The sequence below is a fragment of the Sinohyriopsis cumingii genome, chromosome 8 (assembly GCF_028554795.1).
Source record: "Sinohyriopsis cumingii isolate HCF-2022 chromosome 8, ASM2855479v2, whole genome shotgun sequence".
NCBI classification, from domain to species: domain Eukaryota; kingdom Metazoa; phylum Mollusca; class Bivalvia; order Unionida; family Unionidae; genus Sinohyriopsis; species Sinohyriopsis cumingii.
The window spans coordinates 18,152,694-18,170,764 of NC_142968.1; the positions used below are offsets into that span (position 1 = coordinate 18,152,694).

Sequence of the window (18,071 nt, forward strand, 5' to 3'; positions counted from 1 at the left end):
CAATGTAAAAGCAGAGAGTTAAGAACAACTCACTATGTAGCCCACGCTGTGGAATATCATCATCTTGAAACTGCATTTGCCTCGTCAATATCATCAGAACGGTTCTCTTCAATCAATTTGTCAAACAAGCTAGGCCCTTCAACCTGACTAGCATCAATGGTAGGTGTTTTGCAAGGAGAAGTATGCAAATAAATATGTTTAACGTTATTTAGCCAGCGAGCTGACTTATAACATGCTCACTTCTTTTGAGCGTACACTGTCCAGTAATCTGCCCTGTACAGGATACGGGTTAATTTTGATTCTGAGTTATTTTGCACGTAGCATTTATTACATTATGGTAAAAAGGGATATTGGAATTTTGTGTGATATATCCAGCGAGAGGGAACGCCTATTTACTATCAAAGCAAATTACACTTGCCGTGGCAATTTTATGTGAACTTTTGACAGAGCGTTTAGAAACCAAGTCTGTAGAAGACTTATCTCAATTCTCTTCATTCAAAGTATATTGGGTCATTGAAATGGCTTGAGACTCTGCTACGGTTATATCTGGTAAGGGATGTTATTCTCAACCTATGTTATTCTCAACCGATACGGAAACAAACAGTTGGACTCAGCAATCTTGTTCTGGGATACACTCGAAGGATTGTTGTGCTCATCACAGCAATTGCTATTACATGACTGGTTACTTGTACCGGGACTAACAGTGCGAACGACAGCCTCACAAGACGGATTTTTGCTCAGCACGAATTTTCCAGGCGATTATACAGTTTTTTATTTTCTATTATCAACAAGCTCTGTGTTGTTTTCATTGATTTAATCTAATTACAAAGCAGTTCGTTTTTTTTCGAGTGTGCCTAAGATGTATTATTTAAATCCTCATACAAGCATTCTGGTCATTCACTGTCACCAGTGGGATTTTGGATTGTATTTAGAAATTTGATTTTGAAGTGACACCAGTTTCTTGTAAATGTCAGCAATCAGCGATTTCAGCTAGATGTAGTCTTGCTGAATTTGTCGATTCTTCTGCTTGCCATGTACTATTACCACGTACGACATGTGTGATTTATCTTAGTTCCCATTATATAAGACGGTGGTTAGATGAACTCGCTCTTTACTGACCTTACAACATGAGACAAGTTTATCATCCGGATCATACAGTTCAGTTTTGTACACAAGTTTTTGATTTCTTCTTGCTACAAAAAGACTCGGTCACGCAAGAATTTCCTTTCATAAACATAGCTACAGAATAATAACATTTGCATTTTTATCAAACCGCTTACACCATTTGTGTTCTTTCTGACCATCGAAATTCCCTATGGAAAGTAATCAATACTTCCTGCTCTAATAGATACGACTGACCTATAAAAGTTTACAATATATGCACAGTCATGCGCGATCTATAGTAATTTCTCAAAATACATACCTCTGTGAAGATCATCTAATTCTTAAAAAGTCTTTCATGGTTCTGATTTCGAACTTGAGATATGGCATATCGACATGTTGGACTGTTACAGCAACAACAACAACAACAACAACAATAATAACAATTATTATTATTATTATTATTATTATTATTATTATTATTATAATCGAGAGCATATCTGTCAAAACATGTGTGAAAGACATTCTCCAAATGTAGATTTTCATCGTCAGGATCCACAGTCATAAAACGTTTATCATAAAGTACTATTTATAATCCGATGACGTACTTTTGCCGTCTGAAACGAGTAATCATTTTATGCCATCATCCAGCTTTTGAACATATGAATGTGCTGGTTAATATCCAAATTGCTAACATCGCGATGTTTATTAGCACGCGAGGCATATTATATACAGTGCTGTACCCAGTTTAGTATCGTGTGGTTAGCACCGTCGGTCCCAAAAGCCCGAAGTAAACATGCATATATAGTGCATGTAGTAATCAAAATATAATGGACAGATAATTATACAAAGAGAAGATATTTCAATGTAACTTAAAAGTATCTCCTCGCGTTATTGTTCCGAACAAATTTTCTTTGAAATGATTAACTTTACTCTTAGACATGGGAGATAATGCAGACATCAATTTTAAAAATGTATGTGCAAGGTGACAGGTAGAAATTGGCGCATTTTAAAGCTAACAAATCATTACTGCTATTAATTTACAGATAGCGGACAACCCTTAAGCAAAAACTATTGTTGTAACCTACATGATTCTAGTTTAACAGGTACCGTGGATTTCTTTAAATAAAAAGAACAACATGGCGTTATCTTAAATAATAATGATTAAAGTTAAATTATACTACAGTGTTTATTTAAAGTTAAAGGTCATTGATAGCGTGACATCAACTCTTATCAAATACGAATCAACGTTGTCATGCAGTATGTTCCACCAGGATGGGCTGGTACTCAGACTTTATCTTTTTGTATGTTTCGTAGTCTAGCTTGATGCCATATGCATCTGTGAGCTCCTTGACACGCCTATATGCTGAAGAGAAAAGAAATGTAATCTTAAAAGAGATGCCATGGGTAAATCACATAGACAGTGCCATACTTTTTTACAAGCGACATTTATTGAATATATTTTGTTTCTAATTGGTAGTGTTTGAAGGTTTTAAATTCACACAGAAACGTAGTGAATAACAAGATTTGTAATCAAATTGTCGGAATATATCTACCAAACTGAATCGATGAACCCGTAATATTTGAACGTCATGGATAAATTAATTGACGACAGGAGGAAGTTGCTGTGGTTATTTTGTCTTTGTAACAATTAACTTTATGTTTACTGCCTAAATAAATTAGTATGCTAAACAGTGATATATTTTCCTCGCTCAGCATTTGATCTGTAGAATCTAATGTAGATTAAGCATGCTAAACAGTGCTTTTTATGCACAAGACTGAACATGAGAATTAAATACAGCATTGAAAGACGTATACAACAGCTGAAACACTGAGGCGAAAAGCCTTACTAACTCAGGTAGAAAATAAAATCAAAGCACAATAATTGTCATGATGCTACAGAGGTCTCCTGTCCTAAAGATTTTATGAAGACCATTTGTTTCCAATTTAAAGCAGACGTCTAACCTTAAGGGCAATTACATTTTTTTCAACATAAAGTTTTAGCATCATAAAAACAGGCTGATAACATAATTTGGTGGGTAGTTATCTATACATTTTATTATGTAAAGTCAGCATAAAGCAGGGATCGGGGAATGGAGGATAGTATAATTTAAACACAACACTTGTTCATAGGGATTTTCAAGACGGATACACTGATCTCAAAACACATAATTTGATAACATTAAATGAGGCACGAAACAGTGACCTAATGTGAAATGATGTACGACATAACACTAGGTACCCACACAAATGAATATATCTCTACAGTAAGATTGCTTGAGGAACGGACAATTCCAAGTCATGAATACATAAATTGTGGGTCATAGTCACCTATGAGGCTTCTTCGAAAAGCTGCCCTACATGAAGTCACCAAATGGTTTACAATAAATTTAACATTCCTTCTCAAAGTAACTTCAGTTCGAGTACAGTAGTTCTCTCATCTGTGATATATATCCTCAAAACCTGCAGCCAAGTGACTGAATTCGTGGATACCAGGTGATTCCATCCCTTGGTTCGTCATTGCTTTAGTAATGGTTCCCCGTAAATAAACTTTTAACGGCGTAAATTGCGGGAACCAATTAGCGAATTGGACGCCATACAAGTTTCAGTTGTCCTACCGAAGTCATGGCAAGAAATTTTTAGTCTTGCCCATGAAACTCCATTGGCTGGTCATTTAGTAACCAGTCAGACTGATCACTAAATCTTTAATCATTTTTATAGACCAAACATTAATGTTACTAGATACTGTAGATCATGTCACGCTTGTCAGATTGTATAGAAACCCAGTCAGAAGATACATTAGGCCCATCTGCAACCTACTCCTGCCCTTGACGATATATTTAGCAGAACAATGGTAGACTATGTTGTTCTCTTACCTAAGTCAGTCAGACCACCAAAACGTGTTGACCATAATGTGTGCGCACACAAGCTTTCCACCGGCGATTCCTTTGAGAAATATTAAAACAAAATTCATAGCAAAATTTTGGATAATTTTTTGCACTTGCTGACTTCACAAATCTGCCCAGTCTGATCAAGGCAACAAAATCACGTCTTGATGTTTTCCACAAGTTTTGCATGAATTTGGCATCCATCTGTTTACAACGTCTGTCTGTTACTCTGAACCTCAAAAGGCTATTAAAAAATGTCATCAAACGTTAAAGAATTAGATTTGGTCACATTGCTTTGAAACAGGAAATCATAGTGTTAAGAGTGTTCATTTGCTGTGAGGAAATTAATTCAAGAATCGTTGGGTTTTGATTCCTTTTGAACTATCCTTTGGATATGACCTGTGGACCACTGAAAATGATAAACGAGAAACTGCTTTCAGATGAAGATTCCAAGATTAATATTCTTGACTACTTCTCTGATTTCAAATGCAAGTAGCTGAAGGCTTGTGAAGTAGCAAGTACTAATCTTCAATCATCACAGTCAAATTAAGGTATTGTAGAAATATAAATTGAAGGAATTTTCTGGTTCTTCTGCTCATTCCTCAAAACCTTCTTTGAACTATATTTTATGATGTTTGTACAATTGTAAAGAAAGTAAATGACTTATCTACATCATTACTGTTTCTTGGGTGGCCAAAGCAGAAATAAATTTGTCATATGAATATGTCAAAGGAGTCTTTTGGTAAGTATATCCCTTTAGTCACTTAGTAAATTTAGTTGTATGTGTCCGATTTAGCGATGATCTAAACGATGGAATGTATTCCGACAGTAGTAACATTGGTTTAACCAATCTTCGGAATTCAGAAATATTAAACAATCCGGACAATAAACTTTCACATCAACAATCACAAGAAAAGAGGGAACTAAACCATCTATTATGTGAATATTTGTAGTGATTTCCTGATTGTGCAACAAGAACAAATATATATCATGATGTTGAAATTGTAGATGCACCCTTGAAACAGCATCCTTACAGCAATAATCATTTAAAGCATGAAATTTTCAGCAAACGAAATTCAGTAAATGATGTAGTATGGTTTATAGAAACAAGTAAAAGTAACTGCAGTTCATCATGTATTACTGTGGATAAACCTGATAGATATGCTGTCTACAGAAAAGTCAATAGTTACAAAAACATTAATGTTCAATGCCACGAATATATGACTACGCTGCTAAAATTGGAAACAGAAACGTATGTGATCAGTTTGACCTCTTAAATGGATTCTCTCAAATTCCACTTGTGGAAAAATCAAGAGAAACTCCGGTATTTGCAGCTCCAAAGTGGATTTATCAGAAGAAAGTGATGCCGACTGGTACGAAAAATTATTCGTCAACATTCCAGAGTTAAAAAAAAATATGATAACATTTAGTCTTGATAGTAGTGATGCAAACATTCGTGACGCCATTATCTAAAAAGATAACTGGAAATAATTGGAAACCATACGAAAATTCCTAATTAATCTGACAATTAATACATGTAAAAGTGAGTATTGCCGTGCTTATGTTACATTTTGTGAGACAAGATCAGGTTAAACCTGTACAAATTAAGGACAACGCTGTCTCTGAATTCCTAAACAATATTTTACAGTAAAAAGCAACTGATCCAATTTTTGGCATTGCTGGAGTAATCATAAGGTGAGCTGGAGAGATCGTAGGATGAGCAGGAGAAGGCAAGGGTGAATTGGAGGAATGGTAGGGTGAACAGGAGTAATTGCAGTATGAGCTGGAGTAATCGTAGGGTGAGCTGAATTTATTGTAGAGTGAGCTGGCGTTATTGTAGGGTGAGCTGGAGAGATAGTATGGTGAGCTCGATAAGGCGAGTGCGAGCCAGAGTAATTATAATATGAACGGGATTGATCGTAAAGCGAGCTGGATAGGGTCTGCTTGTGTTGAGAAGTAAGTGATAACTAGTTGTAATGGGGAATGAAACGACAGATAGTTTGTATCAGGAAACAGTTTGTTAGCGGCATCAAAAAGATGCACCAGTTGAATTTGCTGAACTTTATCAAATTGATTAACTTATTTTTTCGTATTCGTGTGCATTCGGATATCATACGGGAGTCACTCAAACAGGTAGCTTACAGGAAAATTAAAAAGTATAATCCCAGGCAATCATTCTTTTCTAATACTGGTTTCGTGTATATAAAATCTGTGTGCATCATGCATCTTTACTATACAATTTTTTTTAAAGTGATAGAAGTCAACTGATTGGACCAGCAGATATATGACTAAACTATGTCCCCTGAGGTTGCATCAAGCAAACTTAGTACAGCTGTAAAAAAACAAGCCATGCTAGAAACTTTTGTTTTATGTATCGATCACTCCGATATGTGTGTGTCCGTGCTTCCTTATGTGTATTATTGTTCTTCATAATGCAACCACAACATTACGGACTAGATTCTTTGCTTGAATTTCTTGTGCACACTCAGTCTTTCTTAATATTTCCTTTACACTAGTAGAGCATCGTTTTAAATTTGATTATACAGGAAATAAATGACCAATATTAATTCAAACTGTAAGTTAACTACTTGAGTATGTTTACCATATCTTAAATAAAATTTGATTAAGTCTTTCTGTTCATTTTCATTTTTTTTCCCCAAATTAATAAATCTACGCCGATGGATCGTTCTTGCTAATGCGCATACTTTTCATGTATTGCCATCATGTTTCCTGATTTGTGAAGGAAAACGAAAAGTATTAACTTGAGTTTTTGAGCAGGGAATGTTATAGATTTATCGACCTTTATCTGTGACTGTGGGTAGAGTTTTGTCCCTCTCGATCTTTGTCATGTTTTGGGAAATGTTTACTATACTTTGAGCTCATTGCATGGATTTTTGAGAAATTGTATTTTGTCTTAGGTCAAGTGAAATTAAAATGAATAGCTCTTGGATAAGAAAAATATTCTTTCCTTATTCACATCTGTCTTTGATAATCTGTGATCAGATATTTCAGCTGTGTGGATTTTTCAACGTGCTCATTGACCTTTTGTACTAAAACATTAACTTTGGCAATATTGTGAATTCATTCAAAGACATTCTCGAGTATGTCATTAAGATACATTAAAATATTCAAAACTACTCGAATTCGTTTCGGAACATCCTATACGTTTGGACTTGTGGTAGGACATTTAAGATCATTTGGGATTTAATCAACTCTACTGTTAGCTACTCTTATATTTTCGTTTGAATTCTAGAGAAATGGATTATTTGTTATTTTTACTAAACTTGTTGGTTTCTCTTCTTTCTGTTACTTCGTTTAAGACCATAGGGTAGTAAGAGTGTTGAATAACAAAACAGGTGATCCATACAAATCAAATCACTTCAACGAAGTCTTTTAAATAGTAGGGTGCTGATATGCTAGTTATGCAGTATGGAAAAGCATTGCTTGTTCAAGTTACATCAATTAGAAACACAAGGATTTGGTCATAAATATTTCTGACACAACATGTAATTAATAGCATGCAGCATGGAATTACAGGCACACACTTTCCCAAATATTGTATACAACTTTACATAACTAAGCTCAGCAAGTGCATAAGGATACGATGTGTCCCAAACAACTAGCTATAAACATTATTCCTTCTTATATGCATTGTTAATATGGTTAATATAGATTCATGCAAGCTAAGTGTGTTTAATGCATGTATTTACATTGTATTCATGACTCATCTATACATGGGAAAGAGAGGGTGATACAGAAGGAACTATTGGGTTCTAGTGTTTACTAGTGCTGGTGCACCATAATACTTGATACTAAAGGTTCTGATTCACAAAGCAGAGGTATTCACAGAATGTCTCGTTCATTGGATCTGTGATTAATCCATCTTGATGCAATGGTTTGCTCACAGCAGAATACACTGATATATTATATGAATTGCACACAAAATATGTGAATTGTTTGAAACTAATTAGAATCATATAATATAGTCACACTGAATATAAATTATTATATGAAGATTAAGACTATTCCAATTATAAGGAAATACCAAAACGAATGAGATCTATCTACGTTTCTTCATAAAAATCACAATATAACAATTCTGCTCGTTTCGCTTTGTGCAAATGAAAAACAATTCTTGGGCAATTTTGGGAATTTTGCCATGGCCACATTGGACCTTATAACCTGCATTGCCATGTCATTAACACGAAGGAGTAAAATCAAAACAAGGCTCCTTTGGCAAATACTAGAAAGTGACAAAGGTCGTTGATGACGAGTCTGAAATAACGTCTGCCTTTGCCCTTTTGGCCATTAAGACGGCCACAAAGGTCATCGGACTAACTGAGTTTTAATTAACGCAGCTGCCGCCCCTTTGGTGATATGCGATAATCACAAAGATCGTGAACGTCGCCTTGTTTTATATTATTATTACAATTATTATTATTATTATTATTATTATTATTATTATTATTATTATTATTATTAACCAAGCGGAATTCAGATTACGAGGTCAATGGGCATCCAAGTATTATTGACCAATACAATTTTAGCACCAAACATTCTATTGCAGAGACTGTCGTCAGCTTGCAAACACGTGTACATTAAACATAAGGCATGCAATAGAATTAGAACTACATATTTCAATATGAATTATAAAAAAGAATAAAATGCTAAATACAAGGCACATCATTCACTTAAGATTAACGTAGACAAATCATTTAATAAAACTGTGGAACCAACAATAAATCTCTTACAGCATCCGTGTGCAACAGGTCGTAGCAGAGATATACAGTATGTGCCCAACAAAAAATGAACATTCAGATCACGTCTGCCGAGACAGGTCTTCATGCTCATGAATCAACACGTGGAATAATTAAGCGTGCGAGTGCGTACAACAAATGCGGTCAATTATAGATGTCCTAAATTGCCATGATACAGAGAATGTAAATTCCCATGATGTAAACATGCTAAGAATATTATATATTTTGTGAACTACAAATAACCCAGAGTTGGATTAATCCTCATGTTGGACTTGTGGAGGTGTTACATGACGGGTTGACTCGGCATTTTCCAAAACACGAGTCTACGGTAGTATCCAGGGCGCAATATCGGGTTGGTTACTCAGCAGGAAACAGCCTCCAGATCGCCAGGCACATAGAAGTACTGCAGAAAAAGCCACACATCAACGGGCTGCACAAATGGCGTCGCCTGACTGGACGCATGTATTTGCGTGGAGCCTGGAAGGTATTGAAAAGCGTTCCTTACCTAACCCGGGTAGCCTATTCGTTCTGTGCGCCACCATGGCAGCCAGTTGCCTAACAAAACGCGAGCTGCGCGCTGCCATCCCTATCTCTTCAAGCAAATCTCCCAGACAAATCGGTTCGGATAAGCAGCTGCATGATATCTTGGCCCGGGGACAGTGGTTTCACTATCCCGATCAGGAGCTACGAGAATGCGCCCATAAACCGCAGCCCAGAGATGACCTGTCGTAGTTTGGGTCACAGGATCGTACCACGCTTGTAAATGTTTCATCGCTGCGGAACACCCGTCAGGCTCTTTATTAGTCGTTGTTGTTGTTTTTGAGTTTAATTATAGTGGAGTGCGCACAATTGTGCATGTGCCACTTTTTCTGACTGCACCGCAGCCTGCTAGTTATTCCTGGGGAAGGGGATGGTGCCACCTCCCCCAGGCTTTTATGGATTCAAGGAACCCTGATAGTTTGGCCTCAATCTGTGGGTCCATAAAGGTCCCTACAATTGAATTGTTGGCTGTCATTAGTGTGAAGGAGAGCTCGGGAACGGTCCTGCTTGCTTTACATCGCTGGTTTATTGTTGCATTTGCCTGGTTTTTCTTGCAAACATTTTTTATTTTTTTATTTTTTGATTTTTATTTTTTTTCTTCTTCGTCAGAAGGTTCTAAAAGGAGTGGGGATGTTCTATGCTGTTTATAGAGGTTCTTAGTAGAAATCATGTATGAAGAGAGATTTTCAAGGTTATTATGGTATTACTAGTTGAGGTGTTTAGGGTGTGTTTCCTACGTTATGTTATTTATAAGTTTTTAGATATTACCTCTTTAAGTTATTTATTAATTAATGTTTTTAGAGATTGAATGTTATTTATACTTTATTTAGCAAGAGACCGGAGTCCTAGCCGATTACACGGTTCGTTAAGGACATCTAGGACTGGAATTCTAGCTGATTACTCGGTTCGTTAAGGACATCTAGGACATCCGATTTTGCGGTTTCCTTAGTTTTTTATAGGTGCTTCGTAAGTGAATTATTTATTAATGCTTTTATAAAATTGAATGATATGTTATGGGTTTTTTATGTGGTGGCTTCTAAATTTATTTAGCTAGTTACTGGGTCTTTTGGTTTTGTTGGGATAGTAATTATATTTTGTTCCTAAGTCCTGCTGAGTCTATGAATTGATTTATATTTTTATATGCTGATTGTTTATTTTTATTAGAGTCCATAAGTAACTCTGGGTATGTGTGTGGTGACCCAATCTCTTTTTGGTTTTTGAAAAATATTTTCCGAGCGGGTTGATATTTTGGGCATATATTGAATACGTGGTGTAGATCTTCGGTGGTGTGGCAGCTAAAGCAGTTAATGGTTGCTGGTTTGGGTCCTATAAAGCTTCCAAAATTGCTTGCTAGTTTAGTTTTTCCAGTTATTATCCTGTTTATGGTTTTCTGTTCTAAATAGGTACCCTTAGGTAGCTGTATGTACGTTTTTTGGGGGGTTTCATGGTGCTTTTTACCTTTTGTGGAGGAGTTCCAAAAATCTTGCCATGTTTGATCTATATATGTTTGTGCGAAGCTTATTGCTTCTGTAGAGCTATAGTTAAGCTTGATAGAGTTTTGATCTCCTAGTTTGGTTTTTGCAACTTTGTCTGCTGTTTCGTTGCCAGAGATTCCAATGTGCGACGGTATCCACATGAGCTCGACTAATTGATGTGCTGTGGTGATATCGTCGATTAATTGGCATGCTCTGCCGAGGAATTGTTCCCTAGAGTGTGTATTGCGATTTTGGACCGATTTGATAACGCTTAGGGAATCGCTTATAATGACTGCTTTAGGTATTTGGTTGTCTTTGATAAATTGTAGTGATTCAAGTATAGCCCAGAATTCAGTGGTGTAAATGGAGCAATATCAGGTAATCTGGATCCCGTTTGTATATTGCTGTTCTTGGTGGGTTGTTTGTTTTTGATCCATCGGTATATATTTTAACATAGTCCGGGTATTTTTGGTTGATTTCGTTTACCAGTACAGGTTTTAGTAAGTTTTCTTGTCCTTCTTTATTGCCTAATTTGGTAGCTTCAATGTTAATCCTTGGTGGTTTTTGTAACCATGGTGATTCTGGTCTGTATTGTTTGTTACCTGTTTTTATAGTAGAGGTATCTTTTCTCTTAGTTCAAGGATTACTTTGCCACTTGGTGTGATGGGTATGATTTTGGGTTTGAAGACAACTTTACACTTATTTATAGCTGTTTTGGTGGGATGGTTGTCTGGGTGGGTATCTAATCGAATGGAGTATCGGAGGAGCAGTTCTTGCCTACGTAATTTTAAGGGTAGTTCTCCTGTTAGTGTTTGTAGTTCTTCTAATGATGTTGAGGGGAGTGTTCCTGTGCATAATAGTAAGGCTTTTCTCTGGATAGAGTCAAGTTTTTGTAGTACAGGTTGCTTAGCCGAGTTATATGCTTGGCAACCGTAATCCAGTTTTGATCTAATTAGGCTTTTATATATCGTGAGGAGGGTTTCTTGGTTGGATTCCCAGTCAGTCCCTGTGATGTTCTTGAGTAAATTGAGATCTTTGTTACAATTCTGGGTGAGTTGTTCAATGTGCTGTTTCCATGTGAGGTGGTTGTCAATGAACATTCCTAGGAATTTTACTACTGTTACGTATTTGGTTAATTGATTTCGTATATAGAAGTTTGGATAGACTAAGTTGTTATTTCGTTTGGGGGTGAATATGATTGCCACAGTTTTTTCATGAGATATTTTGAAACCCCATTTGTCCGCCCATCTCCCTATGTTGTCTAGGCTCTGCTGGATTTCTTTAACTACTGTGTTATTGGCAGGATTTCCATTCCTCCATATGCCACTATCATCTGCAAATTGTGACAAGTTTATTTTTGCGGAGGCTGCATTGAGGTCAAGGTCGTTTATCATTAGGTTAAATAGTAAGGGATTTATTACACTACCTTGCGGTGTTCCATTTTCAAGTGAAAATTCTTCCGAATGGGTGTTGCCTATTCTTGTGGTAATTTTCCGGCCTGTGAGGAAATCGCCAATCCAGTTGAACAAGCGTCCAGTTATTCCAAATTGGTTTAATTTGGCCATTAGTCCATTTGTCCATACTAGGTCGAACGCTTTTTCTAGGTCTAAAAAAAACGCTATGAGGTTGCGATCGGTTTTCCTATGTGCGTTAAAAGCGAGTTTGATGTCTGTTTCCAATCTGAGAAGTTGGTCAGTGGTGGACCCTTTGTTCCGAAAGCCACATTGATTTATGGAGAGTAGGTTATTGGTTTCTAGGTGGTGTTTTAACCTATTTGCGATTATTGTCTCCATTATTTTGCAAATATTGTTTGTAAGGGAGATGGGTTGGTACGAATTTATGTTGTTGGGATCTTTACCTAGCTTGGGGATTGGTATTACTATGGCCTGTTTCCATTTGGTGGGTAGTTGGCCTTTATCCCATATCCTATTAAAGAGTTTGATTATGACTATTGTTATATTGATATTTAGTTTTTTGTAGATATTGTAACCTAACTGATCCTTACCAGGGGATGTTTCGTTTTTGGATCGTAGGGCTATCTTCCAATCATGTACTGTGATGTCGCTATTTAGGTGAGATTCTTTTGTTCCTTGGTCTTGAAACATTTCAGGTTGGGTTCCCTCCATTAGTTTTTTGTGTTCTTGAAAGTTTCTGGTGTGATTATTGTTGTTACTCATGTTCGAAAAATGCTTCGCTAGGAGGTCTGCCTTATCTTTATTTGTTACGGCATTTTTAATTTTTGGGGCTGAGGTAGTTGCTTTCCCTTGTATGGCTTTTATCTTGTCCCATATTTGTTTTGAGTTTGATTTTAGACTCAGTTTAGAGCAAAAGGTTTGCCATAGATTAATTTTAGCAGTTTTTATAGTTTGTTTTAGTGCTTTTTCTTTATCTTTATATTGCTGGAAGTGGATAGAATTTTTGGTGCGTTTATATTTATTTAAGGCCCTTTTCTTTGTCTTTATGTGCTATAGTGCACTGTTTAGTCCACCATGGTACAGGGTTTTTATTTTGGATATTAGTTGTCTTTGGTATGCATCGGTTAGCTGCTTCTATAATTGTGTCTGTTATGTTATCATAATACATGTCAATACTTGGGCTTTCTAAGTTATCTGGATTTACTCTAGCTAGTAATAATTGGAATTGGTCCCAGTCTGCCTGTTGGTACCTTCATTTAGGTGGGGTTTCGTTTGGAATGTGTTGAGTTTTTGTTTGAATATTGATTGTGATGGGAAAATGGTCACTTCCTAACGTATCTTCCTGATCCACCCACCAATTTGTGATTTGAGCCAATTTTGGGGTAGTGATGGATAGGTCTATGGCTGAGAGAGTGCCATCCTCAGGGTTTAATCTAGTGTTCGACCCGTCATTTAAGATGACTAGATTGTTCTCAGTTATCCATTTTTCAACCATTTTCCCTCTTTGATCTTTCTTTTTACCTCCCCATAATTCACTGTGTGCGTTTAAAGTTGTATTGTTGTATTGTTAGTCTTTTCTCGTATGTAATAGCGATGGTCAGCGCCCACTTGTGCATGTGCCATCTAATGTTGCTGTGTGACAGGTACAGTTCGTCTGCACAGTGCAATTCGTAGATATGGCACATGACCTGCTTTTCAACTCACTTAATCCATCCAACCTAGTTCCGTGTCCACGGTAGTTTTAACGCAAAGATAAATTATCCCCCAAGATACTTAACCCTGGACAGCCCTGGAAGCGTTCTGAGACTGACTGTGTTGTCGCCGTCTTACTTTTCTGTTAGTTGCCTTTCGTACCGCAAAATGCGTTGAACCCTAGACAACCAAGCCGAGCTCGCCGACTGTTTCGTTCCTTCGCCGGGAATATAGACAGCATGCAAGGTAAGGTATGGAAGTGATTCATTTCTCTTTCACAATTTGTATTAAACAGGCGCCAGACCTCGTTAGCGCTGATAATTTACCCCTCTGTCAGCGTAGGACCCAACTGTTGAACCTTCAGACGTACCGGATGAGGTGTAATGGGTAGTACTTGGAAGCGCGCAGGAAAGAATTGTGGCAGATTAGCGGAGCAATCGTCGGTATGAAGTCTGTATTGATGTGCTAAGCCAGGAGCGGGTAGCCTGTACTAGATAACGAGGTCGACGGAGAAACTTACCCGGTACCGCTGTTGAAATAAGTACTCCCACTGTCCAGCGTGACCATGTAGAGGCAGGCAGACTGATATCATGCGCTCTACACCGGCAAATATCTTCAGGCGTTTGCAAAAAGACATTGCAGGCATGTGACAACAGCAGACCTCGCCCAGTACTCGACCAAGGCCATGCTGCCAGCCCTCAGCAACTGAGATGGCGCCTCCCATCCAAGCGATCTGATTGCTTTCGCCTGCAACTTTGCTATCCTAGAGCCGCCTTAAAACCTTAACAGAATATGTAAATTGCCATGATGTGGGGAAAGGTTTACAAGGAAGATGACAGCATAAGTGGACACTGGATATGTCCTCGAATAAAATCTTATCCGTGGCAGATCCTGCAGCCTTCCAACCAAAATCTACGTGAACGAGCTCGTCAGGAGCTTAAAGTTGTATGCTGATGTTTAGGACGAGAGGAGAGTCGTGTGGATAGTGAGAGGATGGCTGAACCCTTGAGCTCGGTGTTAAACGGGATTGCACATTTAACGGAGGCGATGAACCCACACGATGAGCTTACCAAAGTTACCGTCGAAACTACTTTGTGGTCTTCGCGAAAGCAGAAATGGCGATGGTGATGCCAAAAATGACGATTACCTATTTATTTTGGTCTACTCTAGGGGAAAACCTTTTTTGGCTAGTGTAGCTGAAACAATTTTATATCTACTTGGTGACGGTGACGGTTCTATGTCTGTTCTATGTCGTTTTGTGGCTAACGGATATGCAGACATACATGGTCTTATTGGCGAAAACCATTGATTTCCTTTCAGATTCGTATCCTCTGGGAAAATGATGTCACCGTCAAATATCAATATTTTCTACTATATAGAACAAAGTTTGATGACATCTTCATTTATCAACTCTTTTGATCCTATCCAATAGTGACTCTTATGTTATAATGTTCCATAAAGCGAAATTAAAGGCCCGCTCAGAATCACTTGTTTTAAATCATTGGGATACGCATCTAAGAAATGTAAACACGCTCATCTTGTTACTAATTTCGAAGCACTTACAACGCCGTCAATTGGGTCCCCCTGTATCATGCCCGACAATTCGATGACATTTGATTTGTCCAGTTAAACAACTAAGGCTGATATAACTCTTCTGGCTCTGCGGACAAAAGCATCTTGACCTCAGTCGTCGCTGCAATCAGATTGCACAACTATGAGTGTCTGCCCCTGTGATGTAGCATGTTGTCCCTGGTCGGGGCGTACCCTCGATGCCAATTCACCGAAAACCTAAAAGCATGACGACATCCGCGCCCTGGCGGATGCGAAGCTCAACACTATCTCGGATCGCGTGTCCCGGGCGATGAATCGCCATTCCATCTCTGAGAAAGAACTCCAGCTCATTCAAGAAGAGAGGGATAAGTACTATGTGGCCAAGAGCGCGATCTTGACGAGCATGCAAAATATGTACAATGTCCTGGTTTATCTATCGTGCAAAATAATGAGGCCCGCGCAGAGATCCTTGCAACAGTGTTTGAGGATGTGATGTCGTCTATAGTTATGGAACTCGCACTCTGTAGCCGCCAGCTTGATCTATTCTCACCAATGGCTGCCAATCTCTCCAGTGCTCAACCGGATTATGACGTCTAATTTGCAAGGTATTTCCAAATTATTATATTGAACAGATTACACTGGTCAACAGTGAAATCATTACTGACTTGAAAAGGCCCTAATCTGTAGTATTTTGGTGTGCCGAACACGAATATAACCGTGAAAAATTTGTATTGGCTCTCGTTTTGAAGATATTCATATACCTCATTTTCTATGTTTCACTGTGTAAATTTCTCCAGTAGGACTGCAGCAACATCCGGAATAATGATGTAACATTGCATAATACCATCATGCTCACATCATCCACAGTTGATTGCATCATTTTCTGATGCAATGCAATACTAATGCCATGCGGCTGCTGAAGTAAGTTGACGTCAGCAGTGTACTATACATGTGTAGGCCTATTATACTAATGCCAGGCGGCTGCTGAAGCTGACGTAAGCAGTGTACTATATAAAGCCCAATCAGATAGGTTCAGCATTTAAAATATTTTAGACGTTGTGCGAGACAGTTCAAGCTACTGTTACATAAAACTTATTATTTTATCCATTTACGTACAATAAAGAACAGTAATGCCTCGAAAGTGTGTTAATACCGCGGACAATTTTTGCTATATTTGTGGGGAAGTGACATTTGCCAACCAGAAGAAAAGTATCAATTCTCAAGTGAAGAAGGCATATCATCTTTACTTCGGATGCAAGGTTGGTGACCAAGACAAGCCTTGGGCTCCGCATATATGCTGTGCTACATGTACAACACAGCTTTCACAGTGGTTGAATTGCAAAAGGTCATCAATGCCGTTTGCAGTCCCAATGGTGTGGAGAGAGCCAAGCAACCACCTAAATGACTGTTACTTCTGCTTGGTTCCTCCTCTTTCCGGCGGAATAACGAAGCGAAAGAAGTCGAGAATAGTCTACCCAAACATTCCGTCTGCATTGAGACCAGTTCCACATGGTGAGGGACTTCCTATTCCAGAACCTCCAGCAGAATATTCTCTTGATTCATCTGACGAAGACAAAGGTGAGTCGACCTGTTCTTCTCCTGGTCCATCAGCATGCAGTGATCCAGATTTTCACTGTGGTGCATCATCAACCCCACACAGAATAACACAGGAAGAACTAAATGACCTGATTCGTGATTTGGACTTATCAAAGAACAAGGCAGAATTGCTAGGATCAAGACTCCAACAATGGAATCTTCTAGAAGAAGATGTCACAATTACTGCATATCGAAAGCGCCACCAGCAATTGGAGCCTTTCTTCAGAAAGGAAAGTAATCTGATATTCTGTTCCGATATTGAGGGCCTCATGAATGCTTTAAAAATCACTCATGACCCACAAGAATGGAGACTATTTGTGGACTCTTCGAAACTGAGTCTCAAGGCTGTGCTTTTGCACAATGGAAACATTCTTCCATCTATTCCAGTAGCGTATGCTGTCCACATGAAAGAGACATACGATAACTTAAGGCAGCTACTGAATTCCATTGAGTATAACAAGTACAGCTGGCACCTCTGTGGTGATTTGAAGGTAGTTGCCCTTTTAATGGGACTGCAGCAAGGATATACAAAATACATGTGTTTCTTATGCGAGTGGGATAGCCGAGCAAGGGAAATGCACTACATGAGGAAGGAATGGACTCACAGGCAGAATGTAGCCATTGGAGAGAAGAATATCCAACACCCAGCTCTGGTTGAGGCTCAGAAAATCTTGCTACCACCCCTTCACATCAAACTAGGTTTGATGAAGAACTTCGTGAAAGCCATTGACCGGACTTTGCCAGCATTCCGATACATGCATGAAAAATTCCCTCGACTCAGCGAAGCAAAGATTAAAGAGGGAGTTTTTGTGGGTCCTCAGATTCGAGAGCTTTTCAAAGATGACCGGTTCAACAACTTGCTGGAAGGTGACGCGAAACAAGCATGGAATGCTTTTCGCCTAGTTTCTACAAACTTCCTCGGAAATGTTAGGGCAGAAAACTATAAGGAACTAGTAGAAGACATGTTGATGAAGTATAAGAAACTTGGCTGCAATATGTCTCTAAAGATTCACTTCCTTCATTCCCATTTGGATTTCTTTCCTAGCAACTGTGGTA

The 18,071-nt window shown here is 38.2% G+C and overlaps 1 protein-coding gene across 1 annotated transcript in view; it reads right to left on the minus strand.

Annotated features, from left to right (window-relative positions):
* Positions 1-2,299: 2,299 nt before the first annotated feature.
* Positions 2,300-18,071, minus strand: part of LOC149793061 (uncharacterized) — a 48,144-nt gene continuing 32,372 nt past the window's right edge. The window contains exon 4 of the mRNA XM_089966284.1: positions 2,300-2,467. Within this exon, the coding sequence (XP_089822410.1) occupies positions 2,355-2,467 (113 nt within the window). The 3' untranslated portion in view covers positions 2,300-2,354. The remainder of the gene's footprint in view (positions 2,468-18,071) is intronic.